Source organism: Aulonocara sp. 'chitande type north' Nkhata Bay, linkage group LG13, assembly GCF_057382095.1.
Source record: "Aulonocara sp. 'chitande type north' Nkhata Bay isolate Kocher_YH1m ecotype deep benthic linkage group LG13, A_spYH_male_GT1.1, whole genome shotgun sequence".
NCBI lineage: Eukaryota > Metazoa > Chordata > Actinopteri > Cichliformes > Cichlidae > Aulonocara > Aulonocara sp. 'chitande type north' Nkhata Bay.
In genome coordinates this window covers 25613381-25635714 of record NC_141356.1, presented here as the reverse complement: position 1 = coordinate 25635714, position 22334 = coordinate 25613381, and the positions used below count along the sequence as shown (strand labels likewise).

Below are 22334 nucleotides of genomic sequence, written 5' to 3'. Positions count from 1 at the left end.
AACACTGCCTTTATTTGGAAAAACAATGTGCTTTTATTAGTAGAAAATTCCCAAAATCTGCCACATAGAAAACAGAAGAACCCAGAAAATAAACATATGGCAGCTGCTACAAAACAGTGATCCAAACAGTACAGCACACCTGCAGAGTCGGATTAAAGGCCCTTCTTATGTGATCACTTGGTCTCCTTCACCTGGGCTGATCTTGTCATAGAGTTCAAGTGTCATGAAATCTCTTGTAAGGAGCTTGGATAGATCCTAAACAAACAGTCTCATTTGTTGAATTCTGAATGACTTCATTTCCAAAACTAGGTTTGCGTTCAGGAATTTTAAATTTGGTGTGTCACCACATAAATAAGGGGGATCTAATTGTTTCAGAGTCATACAAAAGCCAAAGGGTGTGAACTGAAAACATGGTTTGAATAATGACAAACATGCCAGGAATGTTTTTCTGTTTTAATAAAAATTGTGTTGTTGATTTACAAGGAGTGAAGCTCTTTGTTGTTTCAGTATATTTCAACACACACACACACACACACACACACACACACACACACACACACACACACACACACACACACACACACACACACACACACACACACAAAGCACTGTTCATGTAGGTTATGAAAGCATCAGTCTACCGAACAATCCCACCTTCAGGTTCATTTGCTGGCTGCTCTGGAGCTTTTTATCATCACACAGGACTTAACGAAACTCTGTCTGATTGTCTGTCCTTTCTAAGTTCTTGAGATGGCCTCAGGTCTGAGAGTAAAAATAGAACCTTGATTAAATAGTGTTAATGATCTGGCTTTCTCTTCTGCTCCAGCCTCATCTTGAGCTCTGAAACCAGCGCTTTGCTCACAGAGTCCTGCCTGGTCACCACTGCCTTCTTTAGAGGTTTGGGTGCCACGGTTGCTGAGACTGTGGGAATGACCCACTGCCTCTCCACCGGGAGGCAAAAAGCTGCTGGAGGTGCACAGGGTGGCGGTGGCGGTGGCCACTGTCTCAAAATCCTGCCAGCATTGTTGTTGTGGTTGACATTCTCCACGATTACCTCTGGTTCCCGCTCTTCCTCTTTAACCTTAAATTTCTGTTCGTTCCTTTCGGGTCTCTTTAAGGGGTTTTTAAAAAGCCAGGTGTGCTGTGTCTTCGGCCTTCTCTTCACACGGCGATTGGGCAGGATCCGGTTGGACTTTTTGTTGCGCATGAATGTTGCGGTGGAGATGAGGACTGTCACTATGATCATGAGACTAATGATACCAGCAAGCATACCTAGGATTTGCAAAGGCTTGTTTCTATTCTGCATTAAAAATGATCCCAAAGGCCCCCCTTTGAGTTGAGTCTGTAAAAGAGCACAGGGAGAATTCACATCCATGGGAGTGAAGTCATACTCTGTCACACAAAAATATGTCCTGTGTATGTTTTGTTGCACTTTGTGCGTTCATCATTTGGTAAAAGATGTGTTAAATAAGTCTTTAGTGCCATTATAATTTACACAGACATAAAGAAAAACAAAGTCGCTTATTTATTAAATGTAGTTTCCTTGATGGACGATTGATTTTGTTGCCTGCTTCACTAATTTTTTATTAAATTAGTATTCTGCTCTTCTTATATTTTGTCAAGACAAGATCAGAGAGGTTGTCTGGGAAACTAGCGGAGACCATTCAGCATCAGAATCATAATCAGCTTTATTGACCAAGTATGTGCACACATACAACGAACTGGGCTCCGGCTATTTCTCTGAAAATGAGAATTTATGTGTGACCCAAACACAAACGTAAATAATTTGTTTAATTTGGTCGTAGCGTCATATTAAACCAGAAATACAGGTAAAACAAATTGTATAGGATCATTTATATTGTGCTCCTGTACTCTTTTACAGACACAGCCTTGTTCTGAAATAAAATCCTCTGGACACGGATTGCTACAAATTCTTGGTACCACATACTAATAACAATAGTATTGCTGTGTTGATGAGCTCAAGGCGAGCTTCCTTTATGGCACAGGCCTCCTTATAATCTTTCTGATCTTGCCCTGAGGTTGCACACGTGTCTTTTTCAAAGAGCTGCAGTACATAACAGTTGAAATGAAGACTGTCAGTGAAATGGCAAAGCTGACAATGGTCAAACAAATCCCAAACACTGTCCCTGGACGTTTCCTTAGGCCCATGAAGTATGAGAAAAATCTGGATTTGATCTGTAAACATGACAATTGCATTTGTGTGAGATTCAGTTTTGTATTTCACTATACATTCTCAAATTAAAATATTATGGTATAGTACTTTGTATAGTGTTTCAAATTTGATGAATGTGCATAAAAATAATAATAAACTGTGGATCTTCTGTTTGATATCATGCTGTTAACATCGCAACTGTGCAGGATGATTTATACAATGTCGATGCATAAAAAACTGGTATCTTAGTGGGTTTATCGTGAAGGCCTCACATAGATTTCATTGTCATATTGCTGGTCTTTTGCTTTGTTTCAACTTACAGCTTCAGTGATGTCAATCTTGACGACGGCGGTGGTGGTGAGGGATGGATGGCCTCGGTCACGGGCCTGCACCACCAGCGACCAGGTGCAGTCTCTCTTCTTGGTGATGTTCTGAATGATGGCCATTGACTTGATGTAGGACTTCAGCATTATCTCGCCTGTGTCAGCGTTAATGTCAAAGATATTGTTTTCTGGCTCAGCTTTCATGATGGCATACTCGATAACGTTGTTGGGGACCTCTGCATCATCATCCACAGCCTGCAGACAGTAAGGGTACTGAAAATATTCACTTTTACCGAGTTTCATTTTGTTTAAAGAGAGCTGCATACCTCTATTTTCACTGGAGCTCCAATCACCATGGTCTTCTCAAGGAAGTTATCATAGAAAGCAGGAGAGTGGTCATTCAAGTCCAACACAGTCACAAAGACTTCAGCCAGGTTGTATTTCCCCTCTGTGTCCTCTGCCTTCACATAGAAGTTATACTTGGACCTGACCTCAGCATCCAGGCTTGCCCACGGCTGTGTGTAGATGATCCCAGAGTCAGGTTTGATCAGGAACCTGTGTACAGTGATGAGTCTTCTGTAAACTGACTTCTTTGGACAATGAATATCAAGACACCATGCACCATGAACATTTTATACGTATTTGTTATTGTAGATTATATGATACTTTTCCCCCCTAAACAATTAGTCATCTGTTTTAAGCACTTGGATTGCACTTCTTGCTAAATCTTGGCACTGATTTTGTCACACAGACTGTGAGTTTTGGAGCTTTGAAATATAATTGTGATGTAGGCTGCTAATACCCCAACCTCAAATCTTTAGAGTGTCATTTAGGTCCAGAAAAAACCTACCTCATTTTTAAATGAGCTAACACAAAATCAATATTATTACTTCTAGAAGCCAGATTGTTTTCGTCAGCTGGTCCTGTGACCTTATAAACACATACATTTGGTGCATTATGAAGTGATTGTTATTCAATGGAATGATTTTGTGATTAAGAGTATAGAGTAGGGGATATTAGGTGGGTATCCTAATATCCCCTCGGCTTGCTGCCGGTACGTTGGGGTTTTTCCCGGTGGACGAGAGGGTTTGTTCCCTGCGCCTTAGGGTCGGGGAACGGGTCCTGACTGTCATCTGCGCTTATGCGCCGAGTGGCAGTTCAGAGTACCCAGCCTTCTTAGAGTCCCTGGGGGGGGGGGGGGGGGGGGGGGGGGGGGGGGGGTGCTGGAGGGTGCTCCACCTGGAGACTCTGTTGTCCTGCTGGGAGACTTCAATGCTCACGTGGGTAACGACAGCGAGACCTGGAGGGGCGTGATTGGGAGGAACAGCCTCCCTGATCTGAACCCGAGCGGTGCTCTGTTATTGGACTTCTGTGCTAATCACAGTTTGGCCATAACGAACGCCCTGTTCGAACATAAGAGTGTCCATAAGTGCACGTGGCACCAGGACGCTCTAGGCCGTAGGTCGATGATCGATTTTGTAATCGTATCAGCAGACCTGCGACCATATGTTCTGGACACTCGGGTAAAGAGAGGGGCTGAGCTGTCAACTGATCACCACCTGGTGGTGAGTTGGATCAGGTGGCGGGGGAAGACGCTGGACAGACCTGGTGCACCTAAACGCGTAGTGAGGGTGTGCTGGGAACGTCTAGCAGAAGCCCCAGTCCGCGAGATCTTCAACGCACACCTCCGGCAGAGCTTCAACAGCATTCCGAGGGAGACTGGGGACATTGAGTCCGAATGGACCATGTTCAGCGTCTCCATTGCCGAAGCTGCTGCATTGAGCTGCGGCCGCAAGGTGGTTGGTGCCTGCCGTGGTGGTAATCCCCGAACCAAATGGTGGACACCAGAGGTGAAGGGAGCCACTAGGCTGAAGAAGGAGTCCTATCGGGCTTGGTTAGCCTGTGGGACTCCGGAGGCAGCCGACAGGTATCGACAGGCCAAGCGGAATGTGGCTCGGGCAGTGGCTGAAGCAAAAACTCGGGTGTGGGAGGAGTTCGGAGAGGCCATGGAAAAAGACTTTCGGACTGCCTCGAAGAGATTCTGGCAAACCGTCAGACGTCTCAGGAGGGGAAAGCGGTGCTCTACCTGCACTGTGTATAGTGCTGGCGGAGCGCTGCTGACGTCGACTGAGAAAATTGTCAGGCGGTGGAAGGAATACTTCGAGGACCTCCTTAATCCCACTGACACGTCTTCCGAGGAGGAAGCAGAGTCTGGGGATGAGGGGAATGACCCGCCAATTTCCGGGGGCGAGGTCACTGAGGCAGTTAAACAACTCCTTGGTGGCAGAGCCCCTGGTGTTGATGAGGTCCGCCCCGAGTTCCTGAAGGCTCTGGACGTTGTAGGGCTGTCCTGGTTGACACGCCTCTGCAATGTTGCGTGGAGATCAGGGGCAGTACCTGTGGACTGGCAGACCGGGGTGGTGGTCCCCATCTTTAAGAAAGGGGACCGGAGGGTGTGTTCCAACTACAGGGGGATCACACTCCTCAGCCTCCCTGGGAAAGTCTATGCCAGGGTGCTGGAAAGGAGAGTTCGTCCGTTAGTCGAACCTCGGATACAGGAGGAACAATGCGGTTTTCGTCCTGGTCGCGGAACACTGGACCAGCTCTTTATCCTCTCCAGGATACTTGAGGGTGCATGGGAGTTTGCCCAACCAGTCTACATGTGTTTTGTGGACTTGGAGAAGGCATTCGACCGTGTCCCTCGGGGTGTCCTGTGGGAGGTGTTGCGGGAATATGGGGTGTCTGGCCCATTGCTACGGGCCATTCGATCCCTATACAACTGTTGCAAGAGCTTGGTTCGCATTGCCGGCAATAAGTCGGACTCGTCCCCGGTGGGTGATGGGCTCCGCCAGGGCTGCCCTTTGTCTCCGGTTCTGTTCATAATTTTTATGGACAGGATTTCTAGTCACAGCCAAGTGGCGGAGGGCTTTCGCTTTGGTGGCCTCAGAATCTCATCTCTGATTTTTGCAGATGATGTGGTTCTGTTGGCTTCATTGGGTGAGGGCCTCCAGCTCGCACTGGAACGGTTCGCAGCCGAGTGTGAAGCAGCGGGAATGAGGATCAGCACCTCCAAATCTGAGGCCATGGTTCTCAGCCGGAAAAGGGTGGAGTGCCCACTCCGGGTCGGGGATGAGTTCCTGCCCCAAGTGGAGGAGTTCAAGTATCTCGGGTTCTTGTTCGCGAGTGATGGGAGAAGGGAGCCGGAGATCGACAGACGGATTGGGGCTGCAGCTGCAGTAATGCGGACGCTGCACCGGTCCGTCGTGGTGAAGAGTTGGGACCAGGAAGCAGAGTTGCAGTCTTACACGCTTCTCTGCAGCTTCTCTCCTCCTGCTACCCCCCCAAAAACCCATCTCCATAGAGACTGTGTCAGCTTCCAAAAAGACAAAAAACAAACTAAAAACCAGCAACAAACAACTTAAACATAAACAATCACAAAGAAAGAACAATACAGTATCCACATCTGAACCAAAGAGTAAAACAGTGAAATGTGGATTATTAAATATTAGGTCTCTCTCCTCCAAGTCTCTGTTAGTACATGACTTAATAATTGATCAACAAATTGATTTACTCTGCCTTACAGAAACCTGGTTGCAGCAGGATGATTATGTTAGTTTAAATGAATCAACACCCCCGAGCCATTCTAACTACCAGAAATCTCGAAGCACAGGCCGAGGGGGCGGTGTGGCAGCAATTTTTCACACCAGCCTATTAATTAATGAAAGACCAAGACAGACTTTTAATTCATTTGAAAGCCTGATGCTTAACATTGTCCACCCCAGCTGTGAAACTCAGAAACCAGTCTTACTTGTTATCATCTATCGTCCACCTGGGCCTTACACAGAGTTTCTGTCTGATTTCTCAGACTTTATATCTAATTTAGTTCTGAGCTCAGATAAAATAATTATTGTGGGTGATTTTAACATCCATGTAGATGCTAAAAATGACAGCCTCAACATGGCATTTAATCTGTTATTAGACTCAATTGGTTTCTCTCAAAATGTAAAAGAACCCACCCACCACTTTAATCACACTCTAGATCTTGTTTTAACATATGGCATCGAACCTGAACATTTAACAGTGTTTCCTGAAAACCCTCTCCTGTCTGATCATTTCCTGATAACATTTACTTTTACAATAATTGATTACACAGCGGTGAAGAGTAGACTTTATCAAAGTAGATGTCTTTCTGAAAGCACTGTAACTAAGTTTAAGAATATAATCCACCCACTGTTATCATCTCCAATGCCCTGTACCAACACAGAGCAGAGTAGCTATCTGAACGCTACCCCAACAGAGGTCGATTATCTTGTTAATAATTTCACCTCCTCACTACGTACTACTCTGGATACTGTACCTCCTGTGAAAACTAAGGCCTCAAATCAGAAGTACCTGACTCCGTGGTATAATTCTGAAACACGTACCCTAAAGCAGATGACTCGTAATCTGGAGAGGAAATGGCATGTCACAAATCTAGAGGATCATCATTTAGCCTGGAGAAATAGTTTGCTGCTTTATAAGAAAGCCCTCCGCAAAGCCAGAACATCTTACTATTCATCACTGATTGAAGAAAATAAGAACAACCCTAGGTTTCTCTTCAGCACTGTAGCCAGGCTGACAAAAAGTCAGAGCTCTTTTGAGCCAACCATCCCTTTAACGTTAACTAGTAATGACTTCATGAACTTCTTCACAAATACAATTTTTATCATTAGAGAAAAAATTACCAATAATCATCCCACAGATGTAATATTATCTACAGTTACTCTTAGTACCATTGATATTAAGTTAGACTCTTTTTCTCCAATTGATCTTTCTGAGTTAACTTCAATAATTACTTCCTCCAAACCATCAACGTGTCTTTTAGACCCCATTCCTACAAAACTGCTCAAAGAAGTCCTGCCATTAATTAATTCTTCGATCTTAAATATGATCAACCTATCTCTAATAATCGGCTATGTACCACAGGCCTTCAAGCTGGCTGTAGTTAAACCTTTACTCAAAAAGCCATCTCTAGACCCAGCAGTCTTAGCTAATTATAGGCCAATCTCCAACCTTCCTTTCATATCAAAAATCCTTGAAAGAGTAGTTGTCAAACAGCTAACAGATCATCTGCAGAGGAATGGTTTATTTGAAGAGTTTCAGTCAGGTTTCAGAGCTCAGCACAGCACAGAAACAGCTTTAGTGAAGGTTACAAATGATCTTCTTATGGCCTCTGACAGTGGACTCATCTCTGTGCTTGTCCTGCTAGACCTCAGTGCAGCGTTCGATACTGTTGATCATAATATCCTATTAGAGCGATTAGAACATGCTGTAGGTATTACAAGTACTGCGCTGCAGTGGTTTGTATCATATCTATCTAATAGACTCCAATTCGTGCATGTAAATGGAGAGTCCTCTTCACACACTGAGGTTAATTATGGAGTTCCACAGGGTTCAGTGCTAGGACCAATTCTGTTTACATTATACATGCTTCCCTTAGGCAGTATCATTAGAAGACATAGCATACATTTTCACTGCTATGCAGATGACACCCAGCTCTATCTGTCCATGAAGCCAGATAACACACACCAATTAGTTAAACTGCAGGAATGTCTTAAAGACATAAAGACCTGGATGGCCGCTAACTTTCTGCTTCTTAATTCAGATAAAACTGAGGTTATTGTACTCGGCCCTGAAAATCTTAGAAATATGGTATCTAATCAGATTCTTACTCTGGATGGCATTACCTTGGCCTCCAGTAACGCGGTGAGGAACCTTGGAGTCATTTTTGACCAGGACATGTCCTTCAATGCACATATTAAACAAATATGTAAGACTGCGTTCTTCCATTTGCGCAACATCTCTAAAATTAGAAATATCCTGTCTCAGAGTGACGCTGAAAAACTAGTTCATGCATTTATTACTTCCAGGCTGGACTACTGTAATTCATTATTATCAGGATGTCCAAAAAACTCACTGAAAAGCCTTCAGCTAATCCAAAATGCTGCAGCAAGAGTCCTGACAGGGACTAGAAAGAGAGAGCATATTTCTCCTGTTTTGGCTTCCCTTCATTGGCTTCCTGTTAAATCCAGAATTGAATTCAAAATCCTGCTCCTCACATACAAGGTCTTAAATAATCAGGCCCCATCTTATCTTAATGACCTTGTAGTACCATATCACCCTATTAGAGCACTTCGCTCTCGCTCTGCAGGCCTACTTGTTGTTCCTAGAGTATTTAAAAGTAGAATGGGAGGGAGAGCCTTCAGTTTTCAGGCCCCTCTTCTGTGGAACCAGCTTCCAGTTTGGATTCGGGAGACAGACACTATCTCTACTTTTAAGATTAGGCTTAAAACTTTCCTTTTTTCTAAAGCATATAGTTAGGGCTGGACCAGGTGACCCTGAATCCTCCCTTTGTTATGCTGCAATAGATGTAGGCTGCCGGGGGATTCCCATGATGCATTGAGTTTTTCCTTTCCAGTCACCTTTCTCACTCACTATGTATTAATAGACCTCTCTGCATTGAATCATATCTGTTATTAACCTCTGTCTCTCTTCCACAGCATGTCTTTATCCTGTCTTCCTTCTCTCACCCCAACCGGTCGCAGCAGATGGCCGCCCCTCCCTGAGCCTGGTTCTGCCGGAGGTTTCTTCCTGTTAAAAGGGAGTTTTTCCTTCCCACTGTCGCCAAAGTGCTTGCTCATAGGGGGTCATATGATTGTTGGGTTTTTCTCTGTATCTATGAAGCGCCTTGAGGCGACTTTTGTTGTGATTTGGCGCTATATAAATAAAATTGAATTGAATTGAATTGAATTGAATTGACGAGGGAGCTGAGTGTAAAAGCGAAGCTCTCAATTTACCGGTCGATCTACGTCCCTACCCTCACCTATGGCCACGAGCTGTGGGTAGTGACCGAAAGAACGAGATCGCGGATACAAGCGGATGAAATGAGCTTCCTCCGAAGGGTGGCTGGCCTCTCCCTTAGAGATAGGGTGAGAAGTTCGGCCATCCGGGAGGGGCTCAGAGTAGAGCAGCTGCTGCTCCACATCGAAAGGAGCCAGCTGAGGTGGTATCTGACAAGGATGCCCCCTGGGCGCCTCCTGGGTGAGGTGTTCCAGGCATGTCCCACCGGGAGGAGGCCCCGGGGCAGACCCAGGACACGCTGGAGAGATTATATCTCTCGGCTGGCCTGGGAACGCCTTGGTATTCCCCCGGATAAGCTGGAGGAGGTGGCTGGGGAGAGGGAGGTCTGGGCCTCTTTGCTTAGGCTGCTGCCCCCGCGACCCGGCCCCGGACAAAGCGGATGAGGATGGATGGAGTATAGAGTATGCAGCAACAGCAAGTCTTAGCATGGCTAGCTTAACGTTGTATAAAGACTGGAACTAGTTGAAGTCGTGCAGATGCTTTTCGGAGTCTTGTCTCACTGAAAGGTTGCCCTAACTTCTCGTAAAGCCAAAAATTTTCATTAAATTGAACGGACAAGATAAAACAAGTTTGAAAGGTGACTTCAGAGGTGTTAGTGAGCGAGGTCAAACTCTGGTTCTCAAACTCTCGGGGTAGGCTCAACTGATGGAGCACAGAACCACTCCTGATGAGGTGAGGACAACCAGGGGAAAAATATGAAATTGAAATAAGAAGAATACTTTTTGGGGGAAACAAACAAGCAGGATGCTGTTATGGAGACCTCATATTACTAAACTTCAACCTATAGTGCCAGATTTTCTTTAATTATGCGATGCTGGAGAGATAAGATACAGTAAAAGATACAGATTGTTTCACAAACTGACTTGTTTAGCTGTCCTACAAGGTTCCAGCACAAGTTAGTCAGAAGCAAAGAGCAGTCTATTTTCTCCTCCAATCCCATTAAAGGATTATCGCAGACCGAGGGCGGGCAGGCAAAAGGACTGTCTACTCTTGTGTACACTTAAGCGCTCAACCACAAAGTGTAAAACAGTGTAAAGTCTGCAATATGAACTGCTTTATTCTTTCAGATGCAGAGCCCAAGCATGTGGTCATGCATTGCTTCATAACCATTTTAAAATCAAAGCAGCAATTTCGAGAATAATCTGAGGTGACACAGTTTCAAAATCAGTTTGACTAAACAAGCACGCACTAAGCTAAATCTCTCTCCTCTGCTTATTTTGGAAATCCTTGTCCTTGATGCCTTGATGTGACATCACATATCTCTTCTAATTTATTGCTACAGAGGGGTGTAAAAATACTTTCCCCTTGCATTTGAACAACCAAAGTAGATGGTAACCTCATTCCTACCAGCATGTGCCTGTGGGTTTGTGTTGCAGCTGAACAGACAGTGAACATAAATATAAACCCAAAAAATAAAGGATCCCAATGGCAAGATGTGTCTGCATTTTAAGTGTGAGTAAATGCACGCTGTGGATATACAGTACTCTGTAATATCAGAAAGAACTGTGTAGTCTTGGATCTGGAGAATGGATTTCTGCTGGGAAACTAATAAAAAGTGAAAAACACTAGTAAATCCTCTGGGCTACGGTGCTTAGGGGAAATAAAAAGAATCAAGTCGTGATATGAAAAACTAGTGTGCTCTTACATATCTGTCCAGCTTTCAGGCAGATGTGTTTTTGCTACAGTGTATGCTTACAGTGTAGTGCATTATTTGAAGAGATATACTTTATTTGAGCTTCTTGACACAGTTGTACATTAGATATAATGTTTATTCTATAAAATTTGGTTTCACTACTGGAAAAAAACCCACATGTCAGGTGTTGATTACTATATTTTACTATAGTATAGTAAAATATATTCTTTTTTCTTTGTACTATAAACATTAAAAATATTCTTCTGTGATCACTATCCAAAGACTGATGAATAGACACAGTGAAGGCGACAAAGTTATTTAGTTATTCTCTGAACATTTAAAAGATATATTCTAAAATCAAATTAATGCTTTTTCTACACCAATGCATGTGAATATGTGGAGGTCTTGTGGAGATGTTGCAGAGATGTTACATCTGAATATGTGAATGGAACAACAGCATTTAAAAGGACTCATTTTTACTGTGTCCTACTGGCAAAACATAAAGCTCATTTATTGCACTTACAGCTCAGCCCCTGATCCATAGATAGAGTACTTAACTTCACCCCAAGGTCCTGAGTCTGGGTCAAATGCCTGTAGACAGGTATCAATGAATCAATCAGTCAATAAAATCTTTATTTTGAACATAAAGTAAAGACAAAATCAGCAAAAGCCATCATATTCACATGGGAAAAACAAAAACAAAATTCACATTCACACAGATTCATGTTAGTGTAATATGTTTATGCACTGAGTAATTATACTTTCATTAATTATTTGTAATTATTTAATAATTATTTAACTACTCTAGTATTGTAACAGTATTATTTTTAATATGTCATTAGATACAAATATCCATCCATCCATCTATCCGAGCAACCACAGGCGAGAAGGAGGGTCCATGCAATTATCAATATTTAATGCACAACCTAATAGACATTTAGCACCCTGTCTCATCCATATAGTGCCGTGTAAGTGAATGACAGAGCTATGATAGATCATAGAGAATAAAATGTCATGTTTGGCTGTAGATTAAACACCTGAGTTCAACGCAAGTTTTACAGCAGTGAGTTTAATATGTTGCAGCACCTATCCTACACTAAACTGTCATTCAAGCACAGCCAATGACCAGTACTGTGTTGACTTGCCTTTTCTCTTTCCTCTTTCTTTTTAGTTTGCATCTGTTTTCGTCATGAATGAAGAAAAATCTGCACTTTCGTGTTGTCTGCCAGCATGGACTCAGTAAACTGAATGAAAATGTGCTCAACTGGAACATGATGTTTCAGGGGTCAGCTATAAAAAGACAGATTTTTGATGTCATAGGAACATCATCATCATCATCGGCTAATCTTTGTGTCTGTAGCTGCTGGGATGCCTGTTCACTGTCTCTATGCGTCCAAGGTCAGTTGTTGGCTGCTCTTCTATCTGATTGAAATTGCCTGGGATCAAGGCAACAAACCCCTGTGGTGTTCACGCAAGGTCAGGATTTAATAATGAGCCTCCCTGTTGCTTTGAGCCCCTGTGGGGCTGACAGGAACAGACAAGGGCAAAAGACGATGTGAGCCAAGTATCAATCAAATCGTCATGTCCTTAAGTGTTCCTTTTACTTCAGTACATATTTTGATGCTGTAGAGGCATGTGCTGCTAAGCATCAGAGAAAAAAAACATGTCTGTGAATTTGGTGTTACACAACAAAATGAAAGTGATAGCCATCTGGCAGCTTACGTCGCCTAGCTTTTATCTACATGTTTTCACATATTATCCCAACCCTCCCCGCTCAAAAAGTCTACATTTAGGGGATTAATAGCCCTGTTGGGCATTTTGTTAAAATCAGCATTCCTCTTTAGCTCTGAGTGACGTACATTGGTGATGGCATGTATTTTTAGACAGGATGAAGAGACTGGCTCACCGTGACTGTGACCACATTGGAGCCACCGGGTGAATTTTCTGGAATTCTGGCAATGTAGTAATCTGAAGAGAATTTGGGAGCGTTGTCATTGGTGTCCAGGAGATGAATGACGATGTCCGCTGTAGCGCTGAATTTCTCTGGTGTGTCGATCTCAACCGCAAGGAGCTGAGGAAGAAAAAAATATTAGAAATATACATGCATTTTTCAAACCTAATTTTAATCTACTGTAGTGCATGTATATTTTGGCATGCTAGTGTAAATAATTTACCTTGTATGTTAGAAAGTGGTATTTCTCATAGTCCATGGCAGCAGAGTCTTCTACTAAGATTGTGACTTGGGCCTCATTGAGTACAGTCTGAGGGACAACTCGCAGCATTCTTCCTGGTCCAATCAGTCTCAGGTTGAATTTAGCATTTGCACCCTGCAAAAGCAAAAACACATAATTATCATATCAGATCTATGCTTCATATGCATAGATCTGTAATACATAATAATCTGCATTATTTTCAGAGCTAAAAAAAAGCAGGCATGTAGTAAAGTCTCTTATAAAAGTGATGAGTAGCAGCAATAATATTCTGGCTCACACAGAAAGATACTGTCTGACGCTGCAACATTATTATCAGAAAATATATTTAGTGAAAATCAGTCATATGGCTCGTAAAGTACACAGAGCTGAAAACACAAAGACACTTGCGTAAGCTGGCAAATGGCACAGAAAGCACCTTTTAATTGTGTTGGATTCCTTTCAAACTCATGCAATTTTAGAAGGATTGACTGTGATAATGGCAGGATTAAAGTCATTATGAGGACAGAAACACAGACTCTGTCCTGAACACTATGCTGTGCTATGATGCTATGATTGATGTTGACTAAACCAGTTACTCATTAGATAACATTATAATTATTACAGAAAACAAATGCTATTACATAAAAACCAGTCATTGTTACTCTTGGCTGGCTAAGGCACCTTTGAAAGACAACCATGAGTGGTACGAGTGTTGAAAAATACCTGCAAAAAAGGAAAACTTGAAGCTTGTCATAGTCAGTGTAGAGAAAATAAGACAACAAAGGTGTTCACCTGATCAGAGTCATTGACGGTGATTTTCAGCCCCCGGAGGATCTCTCCCTCGGATGGATGCTCATACATGGTCAACTCAAACGTGCTCTGTGGGCCGTTCTCTCCGTAGAAAGTAGGCGGATTGTTATTTAGGTCCACAACACGGATCACCACTGTGGTGACCTCATAGTCCATGAGTCTGCCTTCGGGACTTACTTCTGAAGCCTGAACAGATGGAGTAAAAGTCAAGGTATATTTATCACTCTTAGAATCAGAGACATGGGCCGATTGGGTATTTTATCTACCAATTTTACTATCGTGTTTTTCCCCCTAATTTTCCTTGTAGATTCATTGAGCCACTGTTCAGCTAATCAATGCACTTTGATTAGGTCTATAAACATTTTTGTGTGGACACAAGCACTTGTAAATAAAATCAGAAGTACAAAAAAATCCCAAAGTGTTTGTTTACATGCAAGTCTTTAGAAAATAGCTGTCTGAGAAGATCAGGCTTTGATTTATAAAGCAGTTATTATATTAAAATAATATAGGAGAGAATGTATGCAAAACAGAGTTGGTGACTGAACAGCAACTTACCCTGACTTTAATGTTGAAGATTTCTCTCTTCAGATAAATGGGGAGAGTCAACAGGGTGATGCAACCGCTTGTTTTATTGATACTAAAAACACCGTCATCACCTGGTGAAAAATATTAGATGGATGAACCTTTATATAAATATTTCTCCCTTCATTTTAAGATGATTGTAGCTTCCTTTGACAAAATGGCTCACCATCATCGAATGAATAACGGACTGGATTTGGGTTCCCCACATCACCATCTCGGGCCTCAACAGTGAATATTTCAGATCCCTAGAGAGAGTAAAGTAGAAAGATTTTGCATTTAATAAATTGGTGGTGGCATGCATCTATAAAAAATAGATCTTCAAAAGCCTCTTTTTGAACCACCATGTGTCTGGTGCAGTTAGTCACAACAAATCGCCAAAATCTAACCTTCTCTCTGTTTTCAAAGGCTCATTTAAATGTCACACTCCTAATTATTCTCATTTGGATGAAAGTCAGACTGTGTAAACTTGCTGTGATGAGCTACTGCTGTGACATTTTGCAATAGTGATAAAGCAGTGAAATGCCAGTAATTAAAGCTATGTGATGTGATGTGCCTTGGGTTTTGGGCTCTTTTGTTAGTTATTATTTATACTGCCAATATAAAACCTAATCATTCCACATGATGCCGCTTTATGACAGCAGTGTAACTAAGTTGTCCTAAACGAAAAAGAAAATGACAAAAATGTAGCCATTGTGCTAACTGTGGGGTGGCTGTAGCTCAGGTGGCAGAGCAGGTCAGCCACTAATCAGAAGGTCGGTGGTTCAATCCCAGGCTGCCTCCTGGCTGCATGCCAAATATCCTTGGGCAAGATACTAACCCCATGTTTGCCTACTGGTGGTGGTCAGAGGGCCTGGTGGCGCCTGTGTCCGGCAGCCTCGCCTCTGTCAGTGCGCCCCAGGGCAGCTGTGGCTACAATGTAGCTTGTCATCGCCAGTGTGTGAATGTGTGTGTGAATGGGTGAATGACTGAATGTAGTGTAAAGCGCTTTGGGGTCCTATGGACTAGAAAAGCGCTATACAAATGCAGGCCATTTACCATTTACCATAACTGCCACGTATTTCAACTCTAGACTAAAATCAGTGCATAAAATCACCGGGGGAGCGTTTTCATACTCACTGGCACTGAGATTTCGTAAACATAGCCAAAGTAGGGAGTCCCAATGAAAGATGGCAGAGTGTCTTGAGCATCAATCACATTAATTGTCAGGGTAGCAGAGGAGGACATAAACTGCTCCTTCCCATTAAAGCTACCACCACCATCCTAGAACAAAAGTAATAACAGTTTAAATCTGCATTTTTAAATGTAAGTCTCCTAGATCAAGAAATTGCTAATTTACATGTTCCTCTGCTATAATCATGTTTCATGATTTTATGTTCATCTTTGAGTATAATACACCAAGCACCTTTGCAATAACAATGACAAAGTGTGTCTTTGCTTTCTCATAGTCCAGCATTTCTCCAGATTTGACACGAAGGACTCCACTGTGTCTGTCGATGGCAAACAGAGTGGACTGAGCACTCTGCAAAGAAAATGGAACAAATGCATGATTTTAAAAGCACACGCAGAAACACAAATAAGGGGTTACATGAGCAAAAGCCTGTCACTGGCACTCTTAAAACCCTTTAACAAACACTCACATGAAAAGTGGTCAGGTGGCAGAATAAAACCATACAAAAGCTCCTTGAAATAAGCCAATTCCAATATCCAGTCTTTGCCCATCTGGATGTAAAGTACCCATATGCTCAAGGACATAGCAGGCAGGTGAAAGCTGTTGTGTCCAGATGTGGACTGCCTGTCTCCTACTTCCAAGCCAGCTGTTCTTTGTTCTTAATAGTCCAAAGTGCAAACTAACATTGTGTCGCTGAGCCACCCCTCGCCGACACAAATGTAACTGCCATTTAATCCCCATCTTCATAACTACACCAACATATTCAGGCACAAATACACAGTAACACAGGAAAATATATGTAACCCCTGCTTAGTACAACTATACGTCATCAGTGTTGAAAGCAGATTATTGAAAAAACTTAGCGGTTTACAATTTTACCTAACAAGTAAAAGAGCCCCGGGAGGTGACACAAATCCCTTTGGGGTTGTGTAAGGAAGGGCGTGTGAGTGGGCAATATTTTCCCACTGCAAAGTGATACCTGTAGGTAGTAGCTGACCGAGCCCCCTGAGCCTGTGTCTCTGTCCACTGCCTCAGCTTTGTAGATACTGATTCCAGACTCTGTTGTCTACAATGTACAAGAAAGAAAAGGTAACATTTAGAGCTTAACAAGACCTTTTTCACTTGGAGAAACAGATACTGTTGTCTCGGCTTAACTTACTTCCAGTACATCAATGATCGCAGGCATGTTTTGGAATTCAGGCTTTTCATCATTTGCATCCATTACAAATATTGTCACTCTTTCCACAACCTAAAAGCAAGAACCGACAGTAGGATAAAACCACAAAGCATGTTGAAGTTTAGTATTTTGACTTTTTTTTTAAAAGGAGCTAAAAGTTGATACCTTGCTTTGCCCATCAGTGATGCTGACAAGAACATCAATAGAGTCTTGTTTCTAAGTAAATAATAGTAGTAGGTTAATACAGCAACCAAGTTGTTATAAAAACACTGAATTGTCGATCTGTACATCTTTGTAAAGTTTACCTCTCTGTCCAGCTTTTCTACTAATGTAATGTTTCCAGATTTGGAGTCGACGCTGAAGTACTCTTTGGACCCTGGATCAAAGGAAAGGCCGTACCTCACCTCTTGGCCTTCAGGATCTGTGCCATTAAGACGATAAATTTGTGTACCTATAGAGAGATATCATTATTAAGAGTAAATATCCCCTCACAGAAACAAATTGTGGAAAGGTACACAGTTTCTAACCATTTACTATGAGGTGTACGTTTCTTTTGGTAACAACTGCTGTGGAACAAACCAGGCTGAAACACTAAGTACCATTTGGAGTATCCAGACTGATGCAAGGTGTAGAGGGACAGCTGCACTGCATTCGCAGCCAGCAAACTGTCCCTGACATCAACAGGTGGCAGCAGCAGATGAGCATGTTAGTGTGAGTGCATACACGCCACACAACATCTGTTCATCTATCAAAGACTACTTAACATCCTGGACTCTCACATATTGGCCACCACAACACACCATTTTGATGATTGGTTGTTCTACAGTCCTATTAGCTGTTCACACTAAATGTTCCCCAGTACAGAGGTCAATCTCACCAACAGCAGTGTCCTCTGAGAGGCTGAACAAGGCCAGGTTTCCATTGTAACTGTAGGGTCCATTGTCGTAGAAATATGGAGCAAAATCTGCTTGTGCTGCCGGCAGACACATAAATCAGAGAAAAGAATATTTAAATGTCACAGGTTTATTTGGCATAATCTTTGAAAGAAGAAATTGTGCTCCCTGAACTATCGGTGAGTGGAGGCAATAAAGCACAACCTTAATCTATGACTGAATCAGTCTACTGAGTGTTTTGTACACATACTACTGATATGAATTTGTAATTTTAACTGGTTCTGTCTCTATAGATGCTAAAATGGCAGAAGAAATGCTATGTAAACTGTATACACAACCTCCTCTTTCTTTGCACTTTGTCTGGGATTAAAGGTGCATTACATCAACCTCCTAAAATACTCTTTCTATACATAGACCTGCGATCTCTGCTGCTTTTACCTGTAATACGATTCCCGTTATTTAAAACAGTTTTAACCTACTATTGCATATCAGCTTTAAAACTCATTTCATAAAACAAGCAAATAATTTTGTGTATCTTAAAAAAATACTTATATTTCCATTTGGAAAACCCAGGACATAAATAAACTGAAAACTGAGCGGAGGTTCTTTATAACAGTGACAGAATTACAAAATTAATACATAAAATAGCCCAGAGTCTGAATATCATTCACAATCTGATCGCATCAGGATTAGTAAACAGTAAACAGACAAACAATAAGGTAAACTTACCAAAGCAGGCATGCACAAACACAAACAGTAGTAGCAAATGTGGTATCCTTACATGCTTCATCCTAAAGAATAAAGTCATGAAATCGCACCATGAAGACGGCTTCGTCAAGAGACCTCTACATGAGCTACACTTCTCAAGGTGTTCTCTGGCAACTGGAGAAGGCTAAACGCAGATGCTCACATACTAATCCAATGACACATCTTAAGAGCTGATTCAGGGCCCCCGTAGTCTCCAACTGGGCCTTAGCAACCAAAAGGCCAAAGGAGATGACTCTGTCTGCAAAAGCTGTACATCTACAACTTTGCAGTAGATGTACAGCTATATTCTTCACATTTTCAACTTTTAATGTAAATTGTGTTATTACTAGCCAGAAATATACAGAAATCTGTTTTATTCTGATGTTGTCTAAATGATAATTCATAAAAGTTAAGCTATTATCGCACTTTTTACAATCACTGGTCACAGTGAAACATAACGATCAGGATGTTAATTTTGTTTTTTTAGTTTTAAAGCTTTGATTTATGATCTGCTCTGAATGACCGCAGTCTCAGCTATGTAACCACCCCGTACTAAATATAATGACCATTTTACATAAAATATTGTGACCAACTATGTTTGATGTAAATTCTATACTGTAACTGTAGTCAGTGATTTGTTTATATTGGACAAGGGTACCATCTGCCATGCAGACTTTACAACCATATGTTTCAGTAACATAAAAAACCCTCACTACCTATGCAAGTAGCTTTTATGTTGAACTTTTATAACTAAAAACATCACATGTAGTACTAAAGCGGGCTAATCTTCTTGATTGATAATCTCATTTTCCAGCAGGTGGAAATTTCCTGTAAACAAATGTTATATAATACTTAGCCAGAGGTCCTCTTTTTACCAAGGTAGTTATTTTTTTTTTTACAAATATTTACAAACAAAACATAAATGTTTCCAAATTTGATAGTTTTAAATTCATTTTTTCACTAATCCAAATAGTCAGTCAACATCACTTAAAGTGACTCAAATAATCTAATAATTCTTTCTCAGTTCTCTAGAGTGCAGTAATGTTTAAAAATCCAAGTAAAGACCTCAAACTCGCTGTCTCTATCCTGCTGAAAGAGGCCTAATATAATGTACGAGGGTGTACATGGTCTGCAATGGGGCTTAAGTAGGTGGTACATGTGAATGTAATGTCAACATGGATGGCAGGAGCCCAAATCATCACACTGTCTACTAGTTTACCTTATTCCTGGTGCCAGGTGTTCTCCAGGTAAGTGATTTACACACAGTGGGCAATCCACGTGATGTAAAGGAAAACATGATTTCTCAAACCAGGCCACCTTCTTCCATTATCGTGGCAAGTTCTCATGGTGAAGTGTCCATCGTTGATGCTTTTGGTGGTGGACAGGGGCCACTACAGGGGCCTCACTAGTCTGCAGGTATATATACACAAAAAACCGTATTGCACTGTGTATTCTGACACTTTTCTATCAGAACCAGCATGAAAGTTTTTTGCATTTTGAACTACAGTAGCTCATCTGTTGGATCGGACCACACAGCCCAGCCTTCACATGGCTGCCCATGACCCTGTTGCTCTTTCACCACTGCAATAGATATTGACCACTGCAGACTAGGAACACCCTGCAAGAGATGTAGTTTTCAACATGCTCGGACCCAATCATCCAGCCATCAAACTCAAATCCTTACACTTGCCCATTTTTCCTGCTTGTAGCACATCAACTTTTAGGACAAAATGTTCTGTTGCTCCTTAATATGGGATGGAACAGTATCCCTAACAAGCGAAGAGATAGTCAGTGTTATGCCTGATGTGTGTTTATAGATAGCCTTTTATATCCACATTTCTATTGCATAGCTATCTACTATCTACTTTATAAGCTCAAATTGCAGACCAAAAAACTAGAAGGAAAAAAAATCCCATTTGTTTTTCATTGGCAGATGTTATATGTTTCTTCCCCACTTGGAAAAATAGGTCAAGTACAAATGCATTGTTTAATTTCTATGCATACCATTAAAACACTTTGCATGAAAGAGGATTTACACACGTGAATAAAGCATTTCAGCATCCAGTCTCGTGCTGATATTAAATCTACTATATATAATCTGAGCTTTTGTCCTAGAACTTATAGTGGATAACATGTTCTAAGTGTGTGCGTAATTCACGAATGTTTTCACTCAGAAAAACACAACACACAGATGCAGAACATCAGGAGCATCAGTACAGTTTAATATCACTGACCTCTGACAGCAGTTAAATTCTCAGCATATATGATGAAAGCTTTCAGACTGGGCATGTAAATATCCAGCATTCAAAGAGATCAATCATTTTCATGCCTTTTGAAACTCTTACACAATATACTTACTGAAAATGGTCACATGTCAAGTTACTTCTGTGTTGGTACTTAGGGTCATGCCTCCAGCTTTAATTTTTGTAATACTGACGGATGGCATGCATTAAACCACTGTTCTCTAATCTGTACACATGTGATGCATGGAGCCTAACTCTGGTAATATAAACTACATCAGATGTAAATATGAAGCACAGTTAGCACTTACATTGTGGTTGTAAAAAAGCCCAACTGAGTTATGGCACGTAACATTATGTAGGTTCAAAAACAAGTACTTTATATGTGTGCTTATATTTAATAATAGCCATATGAATGCTATGAAGGTTTTTATATCTTCCCAATGATGAGTGTAAAAAGTATGGCTAAAAGTTCACTCTTTTATAGTTTCTAGTATTGTGATTTCAATTATTGTGACATATGTGATAAGCTTCTGATTGTTGGTGACAGACCATAAGGATGCCCAAAGGAATTTTAGGGCCATGCCTAATCACTAAGACTAAACCTGCCTCAGTGTAACCTGAACCATTTGTACTAGCTGCCAACAAATGACAATGATAAGCTTCCAGATGGGTCACATTTGTCATACCACATTTTTGAATGGGTTTGTGTTAACATAAAAGATTTAGCATCAAGATGAAACCATAAAAAAGATAAATTTAAGGAATAAAGAGCAGCAGAAGACGAACATGTTGTATCACAAAACAATCAGGGAAGCAAACACAGCAAGAGAGTTCTTTCCAAAATAAAGGTCAAACATGGATTCAATCACTTATAGCTTCTGAATATGTGAAAAACACCTGCATGAAGAATCGTTCAAACCAAGTATTAAAAAGGGGAAGCTCTTCAAGTTTCATTATTTCTCCATAAAGTGTTACAGTTACACTGGATTTTTCTTTTCACATATTGCAGCTACTGTCTAGTGACAAAAAATAAACCCTAAATTATAAAATGCCAAATGAAAACACTGATTATTTATTTACACAAAAGAAAGTAAGCAAACTAAAACTATAGCCGACTATTTTACAAAATTAAAATGATAGCTGAAGCATTTAAATACATTTTATTTCAGATTCCATGTAATGATGATCATATGACTGAATGTTTCTGCCATGAACATTTCAGCTTGTTGTACAGGATTAGAGTACATAGCTCATATTTAGAACACGTTTTTGGCCATTTATCAAGATGCGATGTTGACAGAGAGAGCTACATGTAGAACTAGTTTGGCTCTGTTTCTGTACATGTCTCTGAAACGTGAGAGTCTGGAAAAAGGACTAGTGAACATGTAGATATGTTTATCACTAAGACGAAGAATATTTTGGATTAATCTTGTTGGGTTTGAAAGAATCTCAAGCATACCAAAGATACACTCAAATCATATATTTTTATTCCC

At 41.3% G+C, this 22334-nt stretch overlaps 1 protein-coding gene across 2 annotated transcripts; it reads right to left on the bottom strand.

The window, feature by feature from the left end:
* Positions 1 to 439: 439 nt before the first annotated feature.
* On the bottom strand, positions 440 to 18753 carry cdhr1a (cadherin-related family member 1a). Of its 2 annotated transcripts, none has more exons than XM_086259415.1 (17): positions 18581 to 18752; positions 17836 to 17931; positions 17264 to 17409; positions 17124 to 17174; positions 16941 to 17030; positions 16761 to 16847; positions 16016 to 16132; positions 15730 to 15873; positions 14780 to 14858; positions 14587 to 14687; positions 14014 to 14217; positions 13204 to 13356; positions 12936 to 13100; positions 11553 to 11620; positions 2823 to 3051; positions 2494 to 2751; positions 440 to 1342 (listed from the first exon to the last, which is right to left on the bottom strand). In XM_086259415.1, the coding sequence occupies exons 1-17, from the start codon at positions 18657 to 18659 to the stop codon at positions 797 to 799; spliced, it is 2613 nt and encodes an 870-aa protein (XP_086115541.1). In that variant the 5' UTR covers positions 18660 to 18752; the 3' UTR covers positions 440 to 796. The 2 variants fall into 2 exon arrangements, with proteins under 2 accessions (XP_086115541.1, XP_086115542.1); XM_086259416.1 differs by having other exon boundaries at positions 1205 to 2196; positions 18581 to 18753.
* Positions 18754 to 22334: the final 3581 nt, after the last annotated feature.

Coding starts and splice junctions, on each gene's coding strand:
- cdhr1a (XM_086259415.1), bottom strand. CDS start 18,659: ATGACTTTATTCTTTAGGATGAAGCATGTAAGGATACCACATTTGCTA. Junction 3,052..11,552: donor TATGGATCAGGGGCTGAGCT/GTAAGTGCAATA, acceptor CACTGTACACAG/GTTCCTGATCAAACCTGACT. Junction 2,752..2,822: donor GAGCTCCAGTGAAAATAGAG/GTATGCAGCTCT, acceptor TACTGTCTGCAG/GCTGTGGATGATGATGCAGA.